This window comes from Meleagris gallopavo, chromosome 4 (assembly GCF_905368555.1).
Source record: "Meleagris gallopavo chromosome 4, MGAL_WU_HG_1.1, whole genome shotgun sequence".
Classification (NCBI taxonomy): Eukaryota; Metazoa; Chordata; class Aves; order Galliformes; family Phasianidae; genus Meleagris; species Meleagris gallopavo.
In genome coordinates this window covers 10,906,551-10,933,126 of record NC_139407.1, presented here as the reverse complement: position 1 = coordinate 10,933,126, position 26,576 = coordinate 10,906,551, and the positions used below count along the sequence as shown (strand labels likewise).

Genomic DNA, 26,576 nt, shown 5'->3' with positions numbered 1-26,576 from the left:
CTTTGCTACTCTGTTGTCATGGCTTTCTATTGTGTTACAGGATTACATCTACAAAGTAGCCAGGCTGAAGATCTTCTGATACTTCTGTTTTCATGTGAATGTGTGCCTTTACGTAAGCTCATTTCTAGTATCTGGATTTTTTTTACCTGTCTGAGACTTGTAATTGTGGTGTTCAGTGGGACCGGATTGTTTGTGTAGGCCTGATAGTTTTGTTCAAATCAAGTAGTTCTGTCTAGAATTGTCTGGTTTTCACTGGTATAACTTGTCTACTTAGAAAAGTCTTGAGGTAAAGCACCATACGTGCTTACGGAAATGGTTCCTCCTTCTATCCCAAAGTAAAACACTACCTGTTCCAATCCTTAACACCTTTTGATCTCACTTGTTTATTAACTTCAGTAAGGCCTTTGTTATCTCACTTAACTTATTTCAGTACTTTTTTTTTTTCAGCAAAGCTTTTAACGTGGATGAAGTAGAAATATACACTGTATTTCTACTCTTAATATCTGTTATTCCCTGTTGATTGCTTTATGGAATCCCTATTTCCTTACTGATAGTCTCTATGGTTGTCTTTTGTTCCATGGAGTTGGCAAATTATTTGACTAGGCTTTTCATTTTTTGTAGTTAAAATGTATGTAACTTGAAAACTGGTAGGATACAGCCGCAAAATAAAATGCCACTTATCCATCAGACAGCTAGCCTTTTATTATCTAAAAATCCCTGAAGAATTTGTTCAGAAAAAACTAGACTGGTGAAGAGCAGTGTACTAAGACTAGCTTTCTTGGCAGTAAAATTGGCTGTGCTGCTGACCTACAGAAGTTCTAGTTAAAGCTGAGTAGTGCTCATTCCTTTTTCCTCTATCTACTTCTGAAACTGATTTGCTCCCCCCCACACACATAGTACTTAGACCTTCTGTTGTGCTGGTGGCTTTTGTGAAAGCATTTTATGTGGTCTTTAACCCTTCATGCTACATATAGTGTCTCTGTTTCTTTTAAACAGCAACTTTTACTTTTTTTCTTTTCAATGCTTGAGTAGAGCAATCTCTTTGTGCTACCAAATGATTGGAGATCCCAGAGAGATAAATGAAATGTCTGTGTTCTTTAGATCATAGGGGTTGGTACAGATATGTATATTTAAGTACAATAGATCATATACATATAAAAACAGTAGCCCATCCCTCTTTCCCTCATTCCCTGAAATTCAAGCTGTAATCAAACTTGGAGGCTATCAGGCTGAGGGAAGAAAGGCATGTTTTTCTTTTATGTGCTCCAAATGTAGTGAAAATCCCTGTGGACAGTGTGTTTACAAGGGTAACTGTCTGCATTCAATTGTGGGTTATAAAAGTGCTTGCTTGAATAAATACACTGAGCTATCAGACAGAACAACCAATAGTTCCTTGGACTAATTGACCTTGTCAGTAGAATAGAAACACTTGCAAATAAAATTCCTATTGCCAGCAAAGCTGCAGCTGAAAACCCCTGAAGAAACTGTGCATATCCTCTAACTATCTTGGAATGCAATGATTCAAACAGGAGACTTGCAGGGGAGTGGAGATATTTGGGGGGGTGTTGGTGGTGATATGGAGGAAGGCATCATAAAGTAAGAAAGTTTAGTATGCTAATGTTTTTAGGGATCTTTTTCACGAGATTAAATGCATTGCTAAAATCAGGATGTTGTTCGCTTTCCCTATTCAAAATTATATTTTCTAACAATTGCTATTACTTCTACTGTAACTGTAGTCTGATTTGTCTAATTTGTTTTGCTGGCCTGCCTTTATCATGTACCCTTTTTCAGAAAAGGCAAAGATCTCTGGCTAGTAACCGCAGCATGTTGTAATGAGGGTGGAGTGTGTTTGTTGTTCTACAGTAATATTTGACTTATAAATGTCAGTGTCTGTAACTGACTGTAATGTGGCAGTTTGTCTTTAGAATATATTTGAGTAGCTTAACAGTGGAAAAGAACCACAGTAAATAAGAGAATACCTAGTCTTGCAATGAAAAGTATGGTGGAACCAGTTTTTCTTTTCACCAGTGAGTCATGTATCAGAATAAAAAAACCAAAAACAACAAAAGTTTTGCACTAAGCCTCCATAAATGAATTAATGGTCTACCTAACATTTACTTAAAAAGGTAGGTAATTTAACACAGGTGGAAGTAGGATAAAAAAGCAAAGCAAGTGTAAGTGAAATTTCTCATGTGTGCTATAAAAAAAAAAAAGCTTAGAAAACAAAACGGGAAAGATGGCATTGGCAGGGAAGTCTGAAAAACAGCCTGGTGAACTGCTAAATAAACTTCAGAGATGCAAATTTTAAAAAACCCAAACTTGTAAAAGAGGGGGATAGTGTATTTCACCTTAACTAAGGGACAACTTGTAATAAGGGATTTAGTGGTTTTACAGCGTGGTGCATGTGTTTGAAAGCTGTTCTCTCAGCAACGTGGGTGGCAGGTTATGCTACCATATAATGTATTGTAGTTGGCTCTCCACACTTGTCAGGGTTAGCGTTCAACCATTCGGAAAATTTTCCCATTGTTCTATCATGTGAACCATGGCTAGTGTTGAATTCCCAATAACCTTCTGCAGGGAAAAAAAAGGTTTAATTAGAAAGCTTGAAATTTGATTACTTCTGTTATTGTCTTAATGTACCGCTATAATTTCAGTGCTTATCTGCAAACGCAATGGGTTTTTGCTCAGAAAGCTGAGCAAAACAAACTTTACACTGTACTGCAGTTGCTTCAGCACTTTAAATAATAAAAAAAAAAACTTGTATACTCAATTCTGTCTTTCTTCAGCATTAACACTCTATTTCCATCTTAAACATGTTTGCTTTAGATGGATCATAGCTTTTGGCAGCTACTGCATTTGTAGCAAATAATACTGTTTCTAGTAGGAGTTGCAAAAAGAAAAAAAAAAAACAGCAAAAACTTTGTGTGAGGTCCTTGTAAACTGAACCTTGGGAACGTTATGTTATTTCTGCATTTTCCCTTTTGTGCTTCTTCTCTATTTGTGTCATGGTTATAAATTACGCTGTTTGAACTAGTGAATTAAAAGAAACTTATTTTGTGATTCATGAAATTTAAAATAGAGAATGTTTGTTTTATGTGTATTTTTTTTTTACCTGTTATTTTTAAGGCTGGCACACAGATAAAGAGGCAGTTATGGTACTGAAATTCCATTGTGCTAGCACCTCCAGGGCACAATCCAAAAAAACCCTGAAAAATGGCCTTCTGGGTTGTGTTGCTGCACTATGCCTGTGTGAACACCAGTGTCTGCTGGTCACGTGGCCTTTTTTTTTTTTTTACTGAAAGTTCCTGGTGGAATGACGGTTCTGTATTTGGAGAGCATGCTGGGAGATTTGTTGGTCAATGGTTTTTCAAAAGTAGTAGGGATTTGTAATTGCATTTTACCAATGCAGTCTCACTAGATACTTTTTTGCTGGTGATAATTAATGCTTTAGAGCTTAAAAATAAGGTGAAAAGATACTTGGTTTCAGTAGTATAAATGTTCAATTGAGATGGAGCTTTATTATCTTCAGCTACATTTCAGCATTGTTAGAAGGCAATATGGGAATAAGGTGAGTGGGTGAGGGCATAGATGGTGTGACAGAAAAGGCTGAAATGTCATTTCCCTACTTCAATGCTTTAATACCCTTTTTTTTTCCCCCCTTTATTTTACCATTCTTAAAGGAAATGTGTTAGCTAGTTGGCATTTTAAAACAGTACAAGCACATCTGACATTTCATCTGAGTCTGGGTTTGGATGCCTGGGCGCAGGTAGAATGTCTTTGTGATAATGGATCAGATGTACTCTTTCAGTTGATTAGCATTTGTTTTAACTGTACCTTGCATGACACTTGTAACACTATGCCCTTAAAAACTGTAGTTTATAGCAACATTTTTCTCATTAGTTTTTAATCTCTCTGCTTTGGCATGTTGCTGGAGGCCCTGGTAATTAAACTTTTGAATGCAGGGAGAGATGACAATTTCTAGTCTTGTAATAGGTTCATAAAACAAGAGAAAAGAAAATGGAAAATAAACTAATAGTAAGGATCAAGGTAAGTAATCTTGATACTCAAGATCATTATACATTTGCTTGACTGCTGAGCTTACCCTAGTTATTTAGCAAAGCAAGGAAGTAGTTGCTATGAAGAATCTGGCTGGAGCGAAGGACCTTTCTTTCATCTTCAGGGAGCTGTGTGGTAGGGAAAAAATCTTGGAGAAGCACCAAATCTCTTGAAGGGACGTTCTCTTTTTCTGTAGTAAAGAGGCCCGCATGCTGCATATGGGAATTGTTAGAGAGGGCTGTTACCTATCTTGCTGTCTTTTTTTCCCCTCCCTTATCATGTTCTGCAACAATCCTTTTTCCAGTCCTTGAAATTCCCGGTTCTCAAATTGTTTTCAATTCTCGTTTTGGATTCCATATGTGAAAAAATATTTTGAAAATCCAATAGTGAACACTATTATTTGCTTTGAAAGATCTAAACCGAGGTGGGTTTTTGTTGTGTGTCAGCGAAGATATTAAGACTGCTTACTCTCTATGGCTTTTTTATTTTTGAAATTGAGAGGTTGTGAGTCAATGTGAAATATTTTTCAGGGGCATTTGACCTGTTTTTGTTTTTTTTTTTTTTTTTTCCCCCAAACGGTAAAACGGGATTGGGAGGACAAAACCAGTGAATTACAAATCTGCTATGATTCATCTGATTGTCTTTCACGGCTTGATTGTGGGAAGTAATCATTACAGTGAGTAGTACGTGACTTCTAGCGGTGAGAAGTGACAAGTAGGTGCAGAAAAGTAGAATCGAAATTTAATGTTGATCCTGCTACTAACCCAGCATAACTTTTTCAAAGAGGAAAGCTAGCAGTTGACATTTGAGTTAAGCATAAGAAAAAACATGAAAAGAATGGAAACTTTGAGATGGATAAGAACTGAGAAGGCCTTGTGGCATTGTCTCAATTGATGTTGGAGGTCACTACATTAATCATTTAATCCAAGCTCAGGATCAGTGCGTCCCTGTGAGCAAGAAATGGGGAAAAGGTGGCAGGAGATCTGTGTGGATGAGCAAGGAGCTCATGCGCAAGCTCAAAGGAAAGAAGAAGGTCCATGAAATGTGGAAAAAGGGTCTGACCACTTGGGAAGAATATAGGAATGTAGGCAGGGCCTGCAGGGATGCGACGAGGAAGGCTAAAGCCCACCTGGAATTGAATCTGGCTAAAGTGATAAAGGATAATAAAAAAGGCTTCTTCAAGTATGTTAACAGCAAAAGGAAAACTAGAGAGAATGTGGGCCCCTTACTGAGTGAGGGGGGGGTTCTGGTAACAGGGGATGCTGAGAAGGCAGAGATACTGAATGCCTTCTTCTGTCTTTGGTGAAAAGGCTTTCCTGCAGGAATCCCACACCCTGGAAGTTAGTGAGAGGGTCTGGGGAATGGGAGACTTCCCTTTAGTCAGGAAAGAGGACGTGCGTGAGCGCCTAGGCAGTACTAAGGTCCACGAGTCCATGGGACCTGATGGGGTGCATCCACGTGTGCTGAGGGAGCTGGCGGAGGTCATTGCCGAACTGTTCTCCATCACTTTTGAGAGGTCTTGGATAACAGGGGAGGTCCCTGAAGACTGGAGGATAGCCAAGGTCACTCCGGTCTTCAAAAAGGGCAAGAAGGAAGATCCGGGTAATTATAGGCCTGTCAGCCTCACCTCCGTCCCTGGAAAGGTGATGGAACAGCTTGTGCTGGATAACCATCTCCAGACAACTGGGAGAAAAGGAGGTTATCAGGAGTAGTCAGCATGGGTTCATCAAGGGGAGGTCGCGCTCGACCAACTTGGTGGCCTTCTACGATGCTGTCACATGCTGGGTGGATGGGGGAAGAGCGGTAGATGTAGTCTACCTTGATTTTAGAAAGGCATTTGATACTGTCTCCCACGACATCCTAATAACAAAGCTGAGAAAGTGTGGGATAGACGAGTGGACAGTGAGGTGGGTTGAGAACTGGCTGACTGGCAGAGTGCAGAGTGTCGGCGGCGGCGGTGCAGAGTCTGGCTGGAGACCTGTAACCAGTGGTGTCCCCCAGGGGTCTGTGCTGCGTCCAGTCTTGTTCAACATTTTTATCAATGACCTTGATGAGGGGATAGTGGCCACCCTCAGCAAGTTTGCTGATGCTACGAAGTTGGGAGGATTGGCTGACACGCCTGAAGGCTGTGCTGCCATTCAGCGAGACCTGGACAGGCTGGAGAGCTGGGCAGTAAGAAACTGGATGAGGTTCAACAAAAGCAGGTGTAGGGTCTTACACCTAGGGAGGAATAATTGCATGCACCAATACAGGCTGGGGGATGAGCTGCTGGAGAGGAGCTCTGCAGAGAGGGACCTGGGCGTCCTGGTGGACGACAGGTTGGCCATGAGCCAGCAGCGTGCCCTCGTGGCCAAAAAGGCCAATGGCATTCTGGGGTGCATTAAGAAGAGCGTGTCCAGCAGGTCGAGGGAGGTGATCCTCCCCCTCTACTCTGCCCTGGTAAGGCCTCATCTGGAGTACTGTGTCCAGTTCTGGGCTCCCCAGTACAAAAAAAGACAGGGATCTCTCGGAAAGAGTCCAGCGGAGGGCCACAAAGATGGTGAAGGGCCTGGAGCATCTCCCCTATGAAGAAAGGCTAAGTGAACTGGGTCTGTTTAGCCTTGAGAAAAGACGACTGAGAGGGGACCTGATTCAGGTTTATAAATATCTGAGGTGTGGCGGCCATAGCGGTGAGGCCAGTCTCTTTTCAGTGGTACGTGGAGACAGGACGAGGGGAAACGGACATAAGCTGCAGCATAGGAAGTTTCGCACGAATGTGCGTAAGAACTTCTTCACGGTGAGGGTGACGGAGCACTGGAACAGGCTGCCCAGGGAGGTTGTGGAGTCTCCTTCTCTGGAGATATTCAAGTCTCGCCTGGACGCCTACCTGTGCGACCTGGTTTAGGGAACCTGCTTTGGCAGGGGGGTTGGTCTCGATGATCTCTAGGGGTCCCTTCCAACACCTACAGTTCTGTGATTCTGTGATACATCTTATCTGCTTAACACAGCCAACTTGTGGGCAGCTACAGCTGGGAGCACCTTGTGACTCTTGCTCAGTTTAGCAGTGAGGTGGGGGGAAGCAGCTGTACCAGTGTAGAAGGAATGAGGAGCTAGTTGGACCATTACTAACTTTCTAGCCCTATTGTGTCTTCCGTGTTGTAAGTGTATTTGTATCAGTACAAATGAGTGTTTTCATTATTTGAAGTAGTATTTCTTTGTAGCAAATATAAAGACAAACAACATCTAAAAAAATAAAGCGAAAACAGACAATGTGCTTTGTGTCAGGCCAGCAGCAAAACAAATAACGAGAAAATTATCATAATGCAGAAGTTGGGTTAGCATACAGAGACCATACAGAATGACACATTCTTAGTATTTATAAAAGCATAAAGAGAATTGTTCGTCAGGCTGAGGTTAGATCCATGGGTGTATTCCATGCAGATATGTAAGCAGGGTTTTAGCTTTAAAATCACGCTTGCGTTTTTATGCCTAAAACTTTAACGTGTCAGTGGAAAATGGAAAGCTGAGGTTCTCATGTCATTAGGAAAGTAGACTTAGCCTGACGTCTGATGGAAACTTATAGAAAAGAAGCTTCATTTGACAGAAAGGAACACTTCCCACAACAAAGCTGTCCTTGGCAGTCAGAACAAAGTACACCTAGCAAGTGATAGACATTGAGAGCAAATATTAAGTTCTTGACATGACCTTCAGTAGCTATAAAGCTATCTTTATGACAGTCCTTCCTAGAATTGGGTCTTGCTCCCTTGATTGCTGGAACGTTATTTTAGTTGGGAGGCATATCTTCAAGGAACGTTGGTTAACACGCTGCTAGATGATGTCTGCATAGAATTCTCATGAAGTTTTCTGTTCCCTATCTCAATTAGCCTATGAAAATGTTTCTATAGGTATGTAGTTTCTTCCTTTCTGAGGACTGTTCGTTCTTATTCGTTCACAAGATTGCAGAGATAAAGCATTTGAATCATAAAAACCTTTCCCAGGGTTTTCCTATTCTCAGTAGGAACGCATGAGAGTGTGGAATGTGGCATGTGTGTCTGGCTTGAGGGCCTGTGTTCTCGAGCCTTTTTAATCCAGTTCCTAAACTAGGTTTATCTCATGCTTCTATTATTTCAGAATGAGTTCTGGAATGTTTTCTCTCATCTTAAAAGAATGTTAACAAATAGTCTTTAATGAGGCTTTCTACTAGTGCTGTTCTCAATCTTATTTGAGTGAACTCTGCTTTTTTTTATTCTTCCTCTGTAGTCGTTCAATTGTATACGAGAGGCTTTATTGATAATTTTCACTAGCGAATGCAGAAAATGCTCATTTCTCTAATGTTCTGAGACTGCTTTCCACTTATTAGTAAGAATTAACCTATTAGATATTACTGGGGATGACTCGTGAGATCATATCAAAGCATTACTATCTTGCTAAGATAATAGTTGCAGTTCTGTATCGAGAGTAATGACTTAAATCTTTAAACAGGCTTCTATCTGTGTCAATAGGTCTTCGTGATTGTGATAGTCACCGTGTCTAACGGAGAGGTTTTCCAAAATAGGTTTTGGGTAAATCACACTGTGGCTTTATGTTGCGGAATTATTAGTCTTTCTGTTTATACTGTCTGTGATTTACTTAGAAATAAATTAGGAAGAGGTGCACGTGTGTCCACAGGACTTGCAGATGTGCTGGAAGGTGTACACTTGCAATTGGGTTCTGTCAGCATGTTATTAACTTCACGTCTCTAAGTAGTAAGATAATGTCCAACGGTACTCCTAGTTTAAGGACTCAGTAGGCCTGGTGGTAAGCAAGTTATCAGTTGTGTCACTTAAGTGTTTTGTTGGATCCATACTCATGCTTCCTCGTCCTTCAGGAGCGCGTATGGTGTAGTTCTGTTTCAATTCTCATGTGGTTTGTATTCCTAATTTACTGAATACAAGACTATGTAAGGCTTCTGCTAATAGTAGACGTGCTGTTGCAGTAAAATTGCATTAACCCAACCCAGTACCTTTGTCTGAATACCTTTTTGAAACTGTACATTCTTAAAGTGAATGGCTGGCTACTTGAGGAGTCTTCAACTCCTAGGAGGTATTCAAGAAATAGAGTGTATGTGTGTTGAGTGAAGTAGAGACCAAAGGCTGACCTCAAAATAGTGAAAGATAGCCCTGCGTTTTACTGGGCATGTTTTCTTAAAGGTTTGTAAGAAAACCCAAGCAAAAGGTTAAAAACTCTACTGTATTTGTTCTGGTACATTAGAGAAAAAGAAATTGTGTAGACTTGAAATTAAATGCTTCCATTGGGCAACAGTCCTGATTCCAGCTTTGCAAATTTATGGAAGTGTATTCTGGCTCATATAAAACTACCCAGCTGAACTTCTGTGACAGATGCACTATTTCTTCTGCTTTAAAGTTCATTCATACAAAAATATATCTCCAGTGAGACGTGTTTATTAACTTGAGATCCTTCTCAGATGAGACATACTGTTGCCTTTTTAAATTTACACATAGTTTTCACAACAGTCTCTTGCATTTGTTTCCAATGAACAAATATTCCTTGTTTAAAGTTGCATCTGCTCTGGATCCTCTGAAATGTTACTCTGTGTTTGCTTATTGAAATCTGGCATCTTATAATGAACTTGGGTAATGTTGCAGTTGACTGGTTTTGACCCACGTACTGTTACTGACTATCTGCCTCTGTCATCAGCAGAATCTCTATCCAGATAGAATACAATTAGTACTTTAGGGTCTTTATTCTCTGTTGGGAGAGGTAAGCTTTCTGTTTTCTGCTTCCCTGGAAATAAAATCTGCCTAGGAAAATAAGATTGTTCCTTGTGGATCCAGAAGAAATGCTTTCACTTGATCCAATTTTTTGGTGTGTTTTTCAAAAGCAGTGTATTGTCATATTGCTCATTTAAAAACCAAGTTTTCACTTATTTGCTAGCACTCGGGTATAACTTATTGCATGAAAGATGTAATTTTTTCCTCAGTATATAATAGGAGCCTTTTACAGCAGGAGGAATGGATCTATGTTAGGTGGAACTTCTCCCTCACCTATAGAGGCTTCTTGAGAGCTAGCAGCTATTTGCTCTGTGGTGACTGAGTTGGTTTTCATTAATTGTCATTATATTTTTTTCCATGATTGTTTTTTTCAAGTGTTGCAGCACTCTATGGGATGCAGAGGGCAAGACCTCTGTGATTCTGTGACTTAGTGTTGTCAGCAGCTGATGATTATTCGGTATGATTTGATATAGGATTAATTCACTGTGGCTAGTTTTCAGATACTTGAAACTGTAATGTTCATTGCATAATTTGACTTCAAGAAATACTTTATTTGTATAATTTAACTGTAGCTATGTCTAGACGTATTTCCTGGATATGGCTAAACAACTTTAAAGGTCAAGTGTGAGCTGATTTTTTTTTTAACTTTCACACAAACAAAATATTATCCTCTTATATATGTTAGAATAAATGGAAACAGCAGACATGGTAAGTGCAGTTGTCACCAGCTTTGCAAACCTCTGCAACTTAGAAAGAGTCGTCGTTTTCCGGTAGTATTCTCAATCATTTTAGCTTCCATTTGTAATTAATTTGTGTGGAGCATTCTTACAATTTATTTATATTGTTTCCTCTTGTAGTATTCAGTTAAAACAAGATGACTCAGCAGCTCTGGTTTGGAAAAAAATAACAGGAGCTCTTCCTTCATGCTCCTCTATCCATTAGTTTTTAGAAGTCAGAGTGGCTTGGGTTGGAAGGGATCTTAAGGATAGTCTGATTCCAACTGCACTGCCATGGACAGTGAGACCTTCCAATAGAACAGTTGACCCAGGTCCCCGTCTCCCCATCCAGCCTGGCCTTGAGCTCTTGAAGGGATGGGACATCCACATTTTATTTGGGCAGCCTGTTCCGGTGCTCCACTGCACTTATAGTAAATTATCTTCCTTACATCTAGTCAAATCTATCTCTTTTACCTAAAAGCTTAACTTTGTTTCATTCATGTCACTGTCTATCGTTCTCTTGATGTGTAACTATTTCGGCATTTTCTTGTAAAACAGTTGTTTCTTAGATGCTTACAGGAAATTGTTTCCTCCTTTCTTGTAGAGTTAGGTTGTGATCTGTTACTCTCACAGATGGTGGTGACTGATACTAATACTTTGTGCTATTCTTCAGTCATCGGTCTCATTCATGCTAAAATCTGAAATTTAGATGAATTTACTGTATTTGCAATCTACTGTAGTGGCATATTTGAGTGCTTTCATTCAATGTTTTCTGTTCAGTAGATAATTGAAGTTCTGTCTTCTCTGAGTAGGTTGTCTCGTCTGGAAACAGTAGGAGATCATATCCTTATTTTGAATAGATTCTTCTTTGGAGAGTGACTAAAACTTTTAAATCATAGTAGTTGTAGTAGAAATGCAAGTCATGGCTTGAACCTGTGATAGAGGCAGGGCCAATCCAGGGGAGCTCAGGTGCATGCAATGTACCTAGGTGACCAGAAGGGGTGGAGTCAGGATCCACCCCTTTCCAGATCTCATTTAAGGGTTGGCAGTGGAGGTAAACGGTATCTTGCTGGAGATCCCTGCATGCCTGAAGCCTTCTGAAGGTATGCAGCTTTTTTCCCCGCATTTCTGTGCCTGCTGCTCTTGCATTAGAGCAAATCCCTACTCTCTGCAGCCTGGGATCTTGCTGCTCTGCTGTCATAATTGCACTTTCTATCATGTTACAGTAATATAACTGGAAAAATCTTAGCTTTGCTTTTCTTTTGCCTGACTAAGATAAAAATGTAAGTAAAAGAGATACTGATGTATCCTCTTAATTGGTAACTTTTCCTTCGTTTCCTTTATTATGAAAAACTTCCTTCATGTGCTCATCTAGATTTTTTTGGTGGCTCTGTCAGTAGAGGTTATTTGGGGCTGTGACTTAAGGGTTTGAATGCAGTAAGTGACACTTACTGGAAGGGATTTGGAAGACAAAGGTTTTCTGTTCTTTATTTTTTTGAGGGGGGGAGGAGGTGGGAGGGAGAGTTGTGTGTTAAGTGGTCTCTTTTTTTTTTGTCTTCAGTTTGGATGAAGATTACTGGAAGGATGGTCAAAGAAAAACTTCAGTATTTTGCTTATGCCTTAGTCTTCTCTATTTTGATAGTGATAGATCCCTTAAAGAACTGTTAGCAAACATGAGTTGTGACATCATATAACATGCTCAGAATATGATTTGAGTTTTTCATCTGAGCATCACATTTCTTAAATGTATGACTTCCTACCTCTCATCTGCATCAGTAATAAATTGAACAGTACTCTGTTGAGAAAAAAAAATCTTCTCATCCCTCTCTCATAATGCTGACTTACGGAAAGCTTAGACTTGTAACAATCATAACTTTTCCATAATATGTTTTCAGAACCAGACTGTTCAGAAGCTGTCTATTCCAGAATGTCTGCATCTTAGTCTTGAAACACTTTAGCTACCAGAAGTAGACAAACTGAAGAAGAAAGCTTGTTTTGGGCTGCACTACGTATTTTTGAGACTCAGCCTACCACTCTAGAGCGTAAGCTCAAGACTCCTTTGGTTGCTTTTTTCAGTTTCAGCATACTATCTGCCAATCTCAAGGGGAGTAATGGAGATTCACTTTATACCTAAGTCTCTGTAGGTCTGAAGGGTTTCTCTTGGTATCGGGAGTCTTCTCTAAGCTTAATAGCCATGTTCTTTGCAGAGGCATGGTGTTCCTGTCTGTGACACAGCTGGTTAATGAGAAGTAGATATTAGAATTGGAATGCACAGGATATTGTTAGCCTCTCCTATGCTTCGACTGATACTTAAATTAACTAGGAAAAAGGTTTTCTGTGAAATCGGACCTAAAGTGTTGGAGAGAGTGTTCCTACTAGAACAAAAGATGAATGATGAAATCTGTTTGAACTGGAACACAAATAAGCTTAGGTTGCTGACTTAGGAGTTATAGGTTTAGTTTAACATATGAAACTCATTGATAGGCTGCACTGTCACCTGCTGTTTCCTGATTGATCACTCTGGTGAATCATTTCTGCTAAATGGAAGTTTAGATTAAATTATGACAATTGACATATGATGTCTTAATTCAGAAACATGCCTTTTTGTGATTGGTAAGGTGCAACGTATAACCTGCTGACATTCTCCAGCATGTGTTGCGATTTCTTTGAAATCTAAACATGGTACTTGGGAAGGTGGCGCAAAGATCTCCATTTGAGATTCGTGGCAGCAAATCCTTGGCCTACCATGTAGAGAGAATATGGAAACCTATCAACACTTTTGTACAGTAACCATTTTCTTAAAGAATTTATGATTCTCATAGGTGTTCTAGTTTGGCTGCTGTGATTGACACTTGGAGACCACAGGAATTTAAGTGCTAGTTAATAAGGAAATGAGAATGGACCAAGGCTGTTGTGGTGTTTTTTTTTTTTTTTTTTTGGTAGGGGAGCACTAGGCAATATAGGCCTTCTGTATGATACAGTATACCATTTTGAGGAATTTTGTTCTTCAGATGTATTTTTGTGTCCCTAAGATGATGCCTGTTACAAATTCCATGTCACATTTCCTGCTGGATAGCCACGGCAAAGTGATATTGATGCTTAGGGTTGATAGTGATGTAATTGGAGTGTAGGGCTAGGGATTGTGGCTTGAATTAATTTGGAATCAAGCCTTAGATAAACTTGTCATTAGTGGTAAAACACAAAAATAAGTCTTTTCTCTGCAAATAACCATTCAGTTGGATTTCTCATTTGAAAACTACTTAAAAGGTTTTACTTTGCCTTTACTTCGGTTTTCTGACCTTTCTGACCACTTCCACACCTGCGTAGAAGTGTTAATTACACTAGCCTTTTCATTTGAAGTTTTTATGCTTTTTACTAAGTATTGCTTTTTTGAAAAATGACCATTAAAAAAACAAGTCTAAAGGGACTCAACTCATTTAGCACAGGAGTCTGTTGCTCTTCTACTATTTGTTTGCCTTCTACCAGGAGTTCTGTGCAAGACCTTCAAGAAAGTAGTGAGCTGCCTTTGGCCTGAATTGAAGCAGAAGTGATGCTTTACGGAGCTTTTTCTAAATAATATATATATATTTTTTTTTGCAAAACTTGTTACCCCTTTGTTGAATGGTTCATACTTGATTGAAATGAAGACAAATTATATTGACTCCGGTTATTTAGTCACTGTAACAGGTGGTTTAATTCCATAAACTAAATTGGCGCACTTGATGGATTTCATCATTTATATTGATTCAGAAGATTCTGACAAAAACCGAAGATGTGTTGAAAACTTATCTGTGCAAGCTTGATGCACTTCTGAAAACCTTGCCCAGTACGGTTTAGATTTTTTCATAGAATTTTTCTGTGATTTTTATTGAGCTGATTGAGTGCTTATCTAGTAAATTTTTCACTATGTGATCTGGTTCACTCTTATACTCAGACATTTTGTGACAAATAGTTATTGAGATGATCTGCATTGGTCAACTTTACGTGCTATCTTTAGCTTGGCCTGTGTCTTTAATTTTTAATTGATCCCAGTATAACTCTTGGTTAACTTTGACTGTTGTAATCTGGAGTAAAGAAGTCTAAAAAGAGTTTTCAACTTCTTTTTGGCTAAGGATGTTTTGACCTTTGTTTTTCCATCTCCCCCATATTTCCAGAAGTACTTTTTTTCAGCTCATTTGAACAGGTTGCTTATGTATGATACTAATCTTTAATGTTTGCAGTTTTCATTGCATAGTGTAGATTATGCTACAGCTGGTATCCTGACTGCCATGCTAATAGATGAGTCATCTTGACGGATTGGGTGTACTCCTCTACTCTTCAGGAACTACTGTGTTGAATGGAAAAGTTCTACCTAATGGACTGCAGTTAGATTTCTTGACCATTTAAAGAGGTGACTGATTAACACCACAGAGCCACCTCCTTAGGTGGTCGTTGCTTCATCAGAGCAAAGTAGTGTGCTTTTCACAGTGAGCTCTTTGAGAATGTTTCTGTGATTCTTGTTAAGCTGCTAATGTGGTGTCCCTCCTTTGACTCGCTTGGAACTTGTGAAGTTTCTTTTGGATCTGCCTCATTTTTCTGCTGGAACTGGTGCATCGCTGCTATTAACTGGTTTTCTTCCTTACTAAGTGAAGTGATGGCTGAAGCCCAAGCTCTGCTACTTCCAGTGTTGACAGTTCCAATACTGGAATTATGCATAAGTCTACTGATTCTGAATTCTGCTAGCTATAGATTCTGAATTCTGCTAGTTATGTGGTAGCACATGGTAGTTAAAAATTTGGAAACTGGGCCAGCTTTTTTCCGTGCCAGTTGTTGTAGAAAGCATGTGCATAGCTGGGGGGAAGTATGCTAAGAAAAAGCTGCCTTCATATTCTACTATTCAGCTTGGATAAAGTCTGTGTAATAATGCTTCATTTCTGAAAATAGCATTTTATTAAAATCTTTCACTGTTTGAAAGAATACATTATTGAGAACATCTACTTTGGAAAAGCAAGGTGTTTTTTATGTAGCTCTACGATCAGAACTAGTTAAGCATGTAGAAGGGTGAAACTGTATTTATGAAGAAGGGTATTGTGGTTTAATCTGGCAGGTGCCAGAGCCCCATATGTCCATATGCTTGCTACCCTTCTCGGTGGGATAGGGGAGATAAGTGGGGAGGATGGAGGGAAACGATGTATAACTCCTATGTTGAGATAAAGCAATTTACGAAGATAGAGAAAAGGAAAAGGATAATAGTTTTGACTATATATATATGCATGTATATACCAAGTGATACACAAGCAATTGCTCACTACTCAGACTAATACTCAGCGAGCCTCCCAAGCAGCATAAGAGAATTAGAATTACTCCCATCCCTTTCCTAACTCTATCCATATGATGTCACATAAGGAATATCCCTTTGATCACTAAGTCAACTGTCCTGATTCTGTTCCTTCCCAGCTACTTAGGCTTTTTGATGAGAACAGCCTTGGCTCTGTATGACACTGCTTAACCAAGTACAAGCATCAATGTGTTATCAACATAGTTTTTCTCCTAGAGTCAAAATATGGCTTCCTACCAGATGCTCTGAGGAAAACAGTTCCATCCCAGCTGAAACTAAGTCTACATCCACCACTTATTCCGTATCATTTTACATCATGCTCAGGTCCCACAAGTTCTGCACATCCTAAAAAATTACTGTCACCTATCTTGTTTTTTAATATCTACATACAATATTTCCATAATCTATGGGTCATCCATGTAACTTCTCAATAGTATTCATTCTGCATGTTACTTCATGCTCCATCTGTCACAATTCTTTCAGTTTGTGAGAGATGATTCACAGTGAGTTACCGTGTGGTGAAGCTAGCTCTGGTTCTGTCAGTTTGTTTTCTAACCTCTGTAGTTCTTACTGTAACAATGTTAACAAGACATAACTGTGATGATGATGACAAACAGTATTATATAACAATTTAACATCATAAAAATTAAATTATTGGTTGTTCTCATCCAGCATCGAATCACCTCAAGGTACACAAAAGACATCCTTCCACCTTACCCACCGTGTGCACCCAATTCTTTGAGCAAAAGCAATCTCATGAGTAGAATCATAGAATGACCAAGGTTGGAAAAGACTTCAAGGATCATTCAGTCCAACCATCCACATATTGCCAGTATTTCCTGCTAAACTATGTCCCTCAGTACAACATCCACATGTACCTTGAACACCTTCCGGGTTGGTTACTCCACCACATCCTTGGACATCCTGTTCCAGTGCCTGACCACTCAACTGAAGAAGAGAGAGGTTGCTTCCATTACTGTAAGCACATGACATTTGCCACGGTGAGTTTGTGGGAGTGTGATATAATCCACCTGCTAGGCCTCCCCATGTTTGTGTTACTGTGATTGTTCTCCACCAAAGAGGTTTTATCCGCTTTGCTTGCATAATAGCGGCACATGTTTCACATGCATGGATAACCTGTGCAATAGTAGTCTGGATCAGCCTGTGACAGATGGTATGGCCGTGGCTTTTTTTCCCTTAGGGCAGCCCCTCCAAGTAAAGCAAACTGTCCTGCACTCTGCTGCCATAGGGATTGCAAAAAGTGATTTTTGATGTCACTTATGGCATACCATTTGGCTGCCTTTGAGTCAGCTGATATTTAAGTTCTAGCGTGCCTGGCATAGCAGTGCTTAACCCTGGTGTGACTTAATTCTGCAATAGGCCGCAATAGTCCACTGTTAGCTTTTACTCTCCATTCGACTTTCGCAGTGGCTTTACAAGAGTTCAGAAGGGTGAATGAGTCTTGCGATAACTCCTTGGTTCTCTTGTTGATGGATCAGGTGATGAATGAGAATTAGGGAGTCCCAGTTGGTGTGATATTACTGCTGGTGCTCGACTGTAGTAGCAAAACGTAGCACCCTACCAGACACTTTGAAGAAAACAAAATTCGCACCCCACAAAAAAGGTAGGTTTGATAGCTCTATGAGACAAGTAGAAGGACAAACTTCAGGTGCCGCTTGGTTTTATAGTTTGTTTTATATGTAAATATTCGTGTTTGTCACTTGGATCGAGTAGTACAGATGAACAGGTGGAGATATGATTGTATATACCAGTATCTCAAAGAGTCGTTGTATCATGCTAGAGCTGTAATGATAACAGTAATGCTCAGCTTTGTCAGCGCGTGTGTGCGGAGAGATTATTTCCAACAAAGGAAGAAAAAAGAAAATAGTCGTCTTTTTTGTCCTATATATGCATAGGAAAACACTTGGGAGCCGTGTCTTGCATACATCCTGGGATGCCTTTGTAGAGACTCTGAATAAAGCTACTTGTAATGGTTTTAAACTTTGTGCCTTAACAAAAGGTAGCTTTTTAGGACAACAGAAATTCTGCATTGTTTCAATGATGGTAACTACAGTACGTGTAGTAGACAACTTGGATATGATAAGCCTGTAAGAATAATTAGCAGTTTGAGTTTTGTACCACTTCAAAGAGATCTCAAAATTTAAATAGTATATCTTTGAATATTGAAAAGAGGTCAACTTCCATTTCTAGTAGGATTAAATAACAATGGAAAAACTTGTTTTCACATGTTGCCTGAAAAACTACGGTGTGGCTTCCAAGTGTGAAAGTAATTAATGAGCAGACTTCTTACAGAGTACTTATGTACATTATAGGGCTGTAGCGCTATGACATGCGTAGTCTGAAGGAACTGAATTAATTCAAATATGACACCAGACTGGCCTCAGATAATGTATGGCATGGGACAGGCTGGAGAATGACATAAAGGGCATTACCATTTTTCATTTGTATGTACTGTTTAGACAGCTGCCGGGAAGTCACAAAGGAGGTCCTATATCCAAAATATCCCTGATACTTACTATTTCCAAACAGTAGGAAAACGTGTTTTGCTCAGATGCTTTTGCTGTCAAACTTCTGTAATCTCAAAACTGGAAGGCTCTTTCTCCAGTTGAGCTGTCTGACTTCCATTTAATTGTTCTTTGTTTACTAATGGAAATGCAGCCTTCATCATTAGTAGTATCCCTCTTCTATGCTGTTATTGGCCAACTGAAGTTAAATTTAACAATGGGACTTAATAATGGGATTGAAAGATGTATTAAATTTGGTTGGCTTTCTTTTTTTTTTTTTTTGGAGAGCTTATGGTTCTTTAAAGGAGAGGTAAGTACAACTCCTCACGATTATGTACCTCAGCTTCTCAACCACTCCTGGAAGCAGTAGTAGCTGGTTGACCAAACAGGCTGCACACTGCTGACAGTCAATATTCAGAGCTGTGAACTGATCTTTTCTTGCCCTCCTACGCAGAGAGCAGACCCAGGGTAGGCTTTTGGGACCCGTGTATACACAACCATGTTTCACTTTTTTTTTTGATGGTTTTTGTGTTCAGGAAACCTAATTCTGTCCACTCGTATTGATTTTTTTTTTTTCCTCAGTTGAATCAGATGGATTTGTTTTTATCTGCTGCCCTTAGCCTTTTCTCACTGTTCTTGAGTGTAAGTTACATTCTCTCCCTTTCAAGTAGGTAACAGTTTTTTCGCATTATGCTATTGAAAAAGTATGTTGTCTTCCTTAAGAGACCTGAAAGAAGAAGCGTATTTTTTGACTACTTATTCTATGAGGAAGCCAGCAATACCAGTGTAGATTCCTGTGGATTTTTGGTCTTTACCTTATCTGTTTAAAGTTTATCAGGTTTTTCTGTTGCTAACTTTGTTTTTGTACGTATGGTTTGCATCTTCTGTGGCGGAACTCCCATTAGTGGTAATAGTAGGTTTGCTTTATGTATTTCTGAACTATGTGAGAAAGTGAAGAAACAGGATTATTCAGTTGATGAGGCTTTCCATTTACCCTGTTATTTCTGCTTTGGCTTTTAAAATTACATAAATATATAATCTCACTCAAGTAATCCATATGTGAAGCCGTAGCACGTAAAGGACAGGAAAATAAGGAAGCAGTGGAGAGAAAGCAGGAGAAGAGATAGATAAGAGTATGTAACAGCAGCAAAGGACAGGTGAGTGACTTTACATTTAAATTTTTATCCCTTGTTTTTGCATTTATTTTGACTTTTACACTCTGCTTCTCTCCCAAACATCTTAAAATGCGTCATAGAAGAAATAAGTTTAAGCAGCGAAACTTAAGCGCATTTGGTATATAAGATTAGAGCTGTGGGAACTGTCCCAGGTTACTAATATTTAACTTGTATTGATTCTTGTTTAGGTAACAAAGAAGTCTCCTTTTTTTTTTTTTTTTAAACTTCGCTTATGGAATTAGTAACATAGCTGATAAGTAAAACTTTACTGGAGGACAGTTACTTGTGATAGATTCCTAATGAATGACTTGCCTATGAGGGAAAAATAAAGGAAGAAACTTGAATGTGTCATTTCCTTATAATGAATTTGTGCTTTAGGGTTAGAACAGAACATCTATATACAGTGGTTAGTGCTTTTTAAAGAAAATAATTGAGAGAAAAGTCTACTGAAATGAGTGTAATATATCTACTATAAGTAGAGTTGCCAGTGGCCACCTTTACCTAAGCTGTGATTTTTTTTTTCTTTTTTAAGACTTAACTCTTAGTTTCTTAAACTTTTATCAGTGTTCAGTTCAAACTACAATTTCCTGTTCCAGATGTCTGCTTCTGGCTGACTTTTTAAAGAAACTTCAGCCAAAGCTGTTCAGTTATAAGAAGTAGGCTAGTGAAAAGTATGCTGTTTTGCTTGTGTAAGAATATTCTCGTGTCTTTCTTTGATGCTCCAGTGCCCCCAAGCTCTGAAGCAAGGATTTGTAGTTTGGCAGGAGTTCAGCCTTTGTGTTGAGGATGTGCCTTTTGCCTCCCTGTGAAAAATCCACCCAAATTTCCAGACTGGTTTACAAGGCTTTGAAAGATTGCCATTTGCATGAGCTTAACAGGAATTTCTTAAAACTTCATAGTAAGTTTCCTTTAGATTCTGATCACGCTGTGACTGCTTCAGGCAGAGATGAACTGCATGTTTCACCCTGTTACTGCTGAAAATTGTAATGCTGGATCTGGGTACTAACACCAAACTAAAAGTGGGCAGCGTATTGTCTTGTACTGCCGCTGCTGATTGCCATTCCTGTTTGTTCTTCATAGTAGAGGATCGATATGAATGAGAAACGTTGAGCAGTGTGTGTCATGATCTTCTGTTCTGATGATCACAGAATACGTGCATCACTGGAAAAAAATTTTCTAGTGAAAATTCAGATAATTATTGTCTTTAAACTTCTGTAATTGAATGGGTTTCAAGGTTTTAATGATCTTACTGAACTATGTGGGCATCAGTTAAAAACTGGCAGAGACATGAAAGAGTCACTGTATAGAATTGTTATTTAGACTACTTATTTGTGAGCTTAATTTCTTCAAATGACTAGACCTAAATCCAGACCCCTTGCACTATTCAGCCTAGAACTTGATTCATGTGTGTTATTTCAAGTGACAACCATTAGATTAGAATGGGGAGCAGAGTCTATTTTGAGGATGACTTTGGAGTTCGTACAATAAATTCATTTGTTATGGAAACTGGAACTTGAGCAGTAAGCAAAGCAGATTTCAGGAACAAAACAATAAAAGAAAAGTGGCTGAGACAACTGAGTACTTCTTGAAGAATTCTGTGCATCGTTGTGGTCTCTTCACAGGATGCACTGAGATAACTTCTCATGTAATCTGCGTGTTCCAGTAGCTGATGTAAAAACGTCACTAGCCTGTGGGAATGTGAACGCATAAAGCTGCATGTGAACTTGGTGCGAGCTGAACATCTCAAATATTGTATGTTCCTAAGGAATTAAAATTCAGGTTTAAAATAGGCAACGTTTGACATGTGAAATTTGGGATTATTTTAATCTAAACTTAATTTAGTTGCCTGTTTTACAGTTGAAGAAACTATTTATCACTGTTTAAAGGCTAGGGAAGAAATAAATTGCCTTTTATAGGAGGATTGAAAAACAAGTTCCATGAATGTGTGACTACCTTCTATTGATAGGGGATGAAACCAAATATTAATACGTATGTAACTTAAAAATGTACCCTGACATAGGAAGAAACTTAGAAGTTGCATTTGCATCTCTCATAATTGAAATGCTCATCTCTGGACCTTAGTAATGTTCTTAGGATGTGATTTTTCTATGTGAAGGTAACAGGCATTTAACTTAATTTTAAGGTAACAATTCAGTTCCACTGATCTCAAGGTATCTCTTCTGTTTCTGGAGGTGAAGACCTTTTACTCTCTGTAATTTATTTGACAATAAACAGTATGAATCTGAACTGCATTGTTTCTATCTGAAACTGATGACATAAGGTGTATCCAGTAATCAATTTCAAACTGATCCAAGCATTAAAACCCCTAATTTCGTAGCTCAGAAACTTGATTTTTCATTTTGAATCATCGGTCAAACTTTTAAAACTTTGAGAGTAATATTAAAATGCAAGTTTAATTACATGTAACTTTTAAAATTTGCTACTAAATCATAGGCGCTTCACCTTAGTACTAGTTCAATAAAATATTACTGAAATCGTCCTTCTTTCCATTTATTGCAGAGATTAAAATCATGCTTGCTATTATCAGTTGGCAACTGCCTCACATAATTAATTTCTTGTATGTAAAGCTGCTTCGGCAATGGATCAGTTTTATCACTTTTTAAAGGTTACTGCTACCTGAAGCAACCTATGCTAAAAAAGATCTGATAGGCTTTTCTGAAAGGGACAGGGTTACAACAAACATGTGAATGTGTATCTGTGTAAGTTTCCGCCTAGGAGTGTAAGTATTCTACTAACTCTTAGTGAATTTAATGATTTGGAAATGATTTATTGGAGAGCCTGCGTCAGGGGAAAGAATATTTTAAAAAAGTACCTTAGTTTCATTTCTTTTTCAACTGAAAGCAGTTTTAAGATATGCGTCTTTTAACTTTGCTGGTTTCTTGGATGGTTTTCTGAGTGCTTGATAATGCTTCTAAAATAGCAGATCTCATGTGGATCTTTAACAAGCTTCAGCAAAGGCAACTAGTTTTAAGCATTTGATGGGATTCTTGTCACGCAGTGTGTTCAGGAGAAGGATGAGACATTTGAGCTGCCCAAGGCATACCTCTTCTTCAGAAGTCATCTGCTAAAAGCAGCAGTCAGTTCAGCTGTGTGAAGTTCAGTTGCTTGTGGAGAACTGATTTCTCTCCCACCCCTGACTCTTCCCCCTAGAAAGTCAGGAGCACTGACTTCTGTGCTCCTCCACGTGGTCTTTGAGCTGTGCTTTGAAGTAGAGCAACTAGTTTTAATCAAAGCTGTCGCTATGCTTCTGCGTAACTTCTAGCTTGGTTTTAGTATGCTGACGTACTAGTGATGTGTGTAAAGTTAACAAAATGCAATTCTTCATTTGCTTTGATGTTGACTTCTATAGAAGTAGAAATAAGAAAAAAAAATCATATTCCGCTTGGTTTGTTGTGTGAAAGCAAACTGAGAATGGACTTTTAGAATGTAATTAAATAGCTGTGCAGCAATTATTACTTAGACAGGCATCTGTCTTGACACATAGGTGATTGTGTGGTCAAGTCTGTGAGTTATCCTGTATTTTTTTTCCTCCTTCACCTTCCTATTATTTCTCAATATCCCTAATAGCCTAAGAAATTCTGGAAAAATTGCTTGTACATTTTTAATTTCTTTTCTAAGTCTTTCTAGTATACTTCAGTTCAGAGTGCGTAGATTAAGATTTAAAAAAAACTACAAATGTGCATTCTGTCATTGTGAGTTAGTAACAAGATTTAAATGTTTTGACTTGGCTTCTTCATTTAAGTTCATCTTAAAGAATGAAAATTTAAGAGTAGATTCCTAAAGACAAAAGCAAACAACCGTAGTCAAACAAATTAGTTTGTATCCAGTTGCATCAGTAGTAAATTAGCTGTGCGTATTCAATTAAATGGCTTCAGATTGGTTTGAAAAAGTAACTAAAATCTTACTAGCAAAATTCTTGTGCTAGGTATGGTTTGATATGTAATAGTTTATATTGACTGTTCCTGAATGTTGTGCTCTTGTGTTTTGTTCTTGGCAGCAACTTGAATTAGTGGAACCAAGCGGCTGGATTCATGTTCCTTTAACAGATACCCATAAGAAGCCTATCCGCACATTTATGATTCAGATAGCTGTTCTAGCTAATCACCAAAATGGAAGAGACACTCATATGAGACAAATCAAAGTGTACACCCCAGTGGAAGAGAGCTCTATTGGTAAATTTCCTAGATGTACAACAATTGATTTCATGATGTATCGCTCCATAAGGTAAAATTTCTTAATAGTAACTAATAAAGACAGCTTTTTGATGGCAGTATTGTTGTTAAAATATTTGATTACTTAAAAGCAAGGTTAACTTCAGTGCAATTCTATGTTTACACTTACATTTTGTATGATTTTGAAATAAAATCTCTTATTACAGTATTTTTTTTTAGCGTGCAACTTTTCATTACTTTTGCTCTGAGTCTTTGGGTGCATTGCATTACGTGGGGTGGGGACTTGGATTGTTTAAGAAGAGCATTTATGACATGTCATCAATGATTGATTTGATACAGCAATTTTTTTACCTCGTACATTATTTCCTCCTTGATCGTGCATGTAAGTAATAGTTCTACTGTTTATTCCTTTACCTATAAGCTATACTTTTAAAGAGCATTCTTTCTGAACAGCATAGTTTAAAGACATTGCCAGTAATGTTCTCTGCCCTTGTTTGTTTACTGTTTCTTTCTTTTACTCTGATTTAATAACCACTATGCAAGGATTTAGCCTTCTATGTAACTATGAAGTAGATGATAATTAGATGAGTAAAAACTAATCTTTCCAAATGACTTAGTGTAGTAATAGAGTTATGTGGACAGATTGAGTGTAGGTTATCTAAGTATATGCTAGCTGTTCTAAACAGGAGGAGTTAGAAATACACTGACATCATTTCTGTTATGACTGTACCCTTGAGATCCAATGCATTCCTTGAAAAATGAAATATATAATATAAGATAATTGTAGACACGTAGTGGTGTTTTTTTAATGTAAGTGTATTAAAGCATACTGCAAGGGAAATGTGTACTTGTTATGAATAGGAATATTTAACACTTAGTGATTAGACTGAGACATTAAATAATTATTTTGGCTTTCTGAAAAGTGTGTTTTAGAAAGTAGGCTGTTACAGTACAAGGATTTTTGAAGTGTTCAGTAGTGATCAAACTCAGTTTTTCTTCTGAGCACTATAGAAGTTAATGGTAAATTTGAACTAATCTCAATCAAGGAAAACTTAAGAAAATCTATTATTATGAGTAAGGAGAGACTAATTCTTATGGAGTCGTCTCAAGCAATGACATTATGTCCTCCAGAAGAGAAAGGAGGTAACACAGAAAATCGTTGACAGAGGAGGATGAGGATTCTACTGTTGAAATCCTGAATTCCTTTATATACTTTAATGGAGTCAGCTGGTGTTCATTGAACAGTTCTGTTTTTGTCTTAATTCCACTGTGTTTAGGAAGATAATTAAAATGAGTATTGTCTGATAGTGATGTTGGTAAAGAAGACCATGAGTAACCTGAGTTTTCTGTTAAATGCAGGTTCAGTCTTTAAGAGCATCATACTACTATTTTACTCTTTCTGTATGAAGGATGGCAGAACTCCTGTTCAGCTGAGGAGTAGCCTTAACTGATGGTCTTTTCCAACCTGAGTGATTCTATGATGCTTTTTATCATGTCTCAGGCAGTTCTGTGAATTTTACTGTATGGTGTTGGGGAGTTATACATTTCTGTGAACTTACTTGAAGCAGAGGTGGTATGACTTCATATTTAAATCTTGACTTAAAAAAAAAAGTTACTTTCATAAATTATTGAGGAAAATGGTTATAAGGTATGCAGTTTTCTGTGTATAGGTTTTTTTTTTATTGTTGCAGTTGTTCTTCCTAGCTTTGTTGTCACACTGCTTTTACTTCCTCATGATTCTACCACTGATAATTCTGTGGTAACTCTAAATCCTGTTTAGGTACAAATAAAATATTTTGATGCAAAGAAACACTTAAAAATATTACCTTCTCCTACTGTATGAAATGTATTATACACTTCAGTAATATATATGTGTATTTTCTCATCTGTTCAAGAGACCAGTCCTCGAAGTAAGCGTGAATGCGTTGCTTATAAACCATCCTGGTGAGTGATTTGCATAGGAGTTCAAGGGTTGTCTAAACAATCGAATGTGTCTGAGTTGTTACGGGTACATATTTTTAAAGCAGAACACTTCTTAACACTCTAAGAGCTAATCCGGGCTTGTAGGACTGATTCTGCTTGTTCTTCCCTGCTTCAGTAGAAATGGATCTTTAGGGAGCCTAGTTCTTGTCTTGCTTTTTTTTTTTTTTCCAGGGCTCCTACATCTTTATGAAAGAGGTACCAAGTACTTGTATCCAAAACACCAAGTTGTCATTCCTGAAATCAGCCTGACTACTTACGTAACTCTAAAATCAAAAGGCTGTTTAAGTAGCTATAAGAAATGGTGGTACCTGTATTAAACTGGATGCTGTTGAAGGTCTGTGTTGGGGAGGGGAACTGCACTTCAAAAAAAAAAAAATAAAATAAAATAAAAATTATGTGAAGTTCTTGCTGTCTTTTACTAACCATCAAGGTGTTTAAGGCTCTGTAAAGGTGAAGGCTGTAGTTAATTTATTCTTCTGTCAACAGTGGATCTAGTCTAAGGCTGTACATTCCGCTATTTCGTTTTTGCTTTACTGCCACTATTTACCATTCCCAAAACTGTGCTTTTACAGTTGCTTCTCTGCCTGCTCTCTAAACTACATCTGTGAAATCCATCTTTGCCCCTTTTAAAATGAATCTATTTTTAGTATTGGGTAGAAACAGTACTCTGTGGTAAGACAGTGGGAGTGAAAAGTGAGTTGCCATGATGATGAGGGTGGGAGAAGATAGAGAGAGTACAACTGGAAACCCCTCCTACTTCTGCTGACAGGAAAATATGGCTGTGCCAGAAAGCCAATGTAAAAATACAAACTCATTACTACAGTTCCTGCGTTGCGCTTTGTTACTCAGTATTACTGGAAA

General features: G+C 38.3%; 1 protein-coding gene across 8 annotated transcripts in view; it reads left to right on the top strand.

Annotated features, from left to right (window-relative positions):
• Positions 1 to 26,576, top strand: part of ANAPC10 (anaphase promoting complex subunit 10) — a 160,863-nt gene that overhangs the window by 10,369 nt on the left and 123,918 nt on the right. The window contains exon 5 of one of the 8 annotated variants that reach the window (XM_003205418.5): positions 23,558 to 23,940. The exons of the other annotated variants lie outside the window; for them this stretch is intronic. Within the exon in view, the coding sequence (XP_003205466.1) occupies positions 23,558 to 23,788 (231 nt within the window). The 3' untranslated portion in view covers positions 23,789 to 23,940. Of the gene's footprint in view, positions 1 to 23,557; positions 23,941 to 26,576 lie in introns of those variants that run through there. 8 annotated transcript variants of the gene reach the window in all.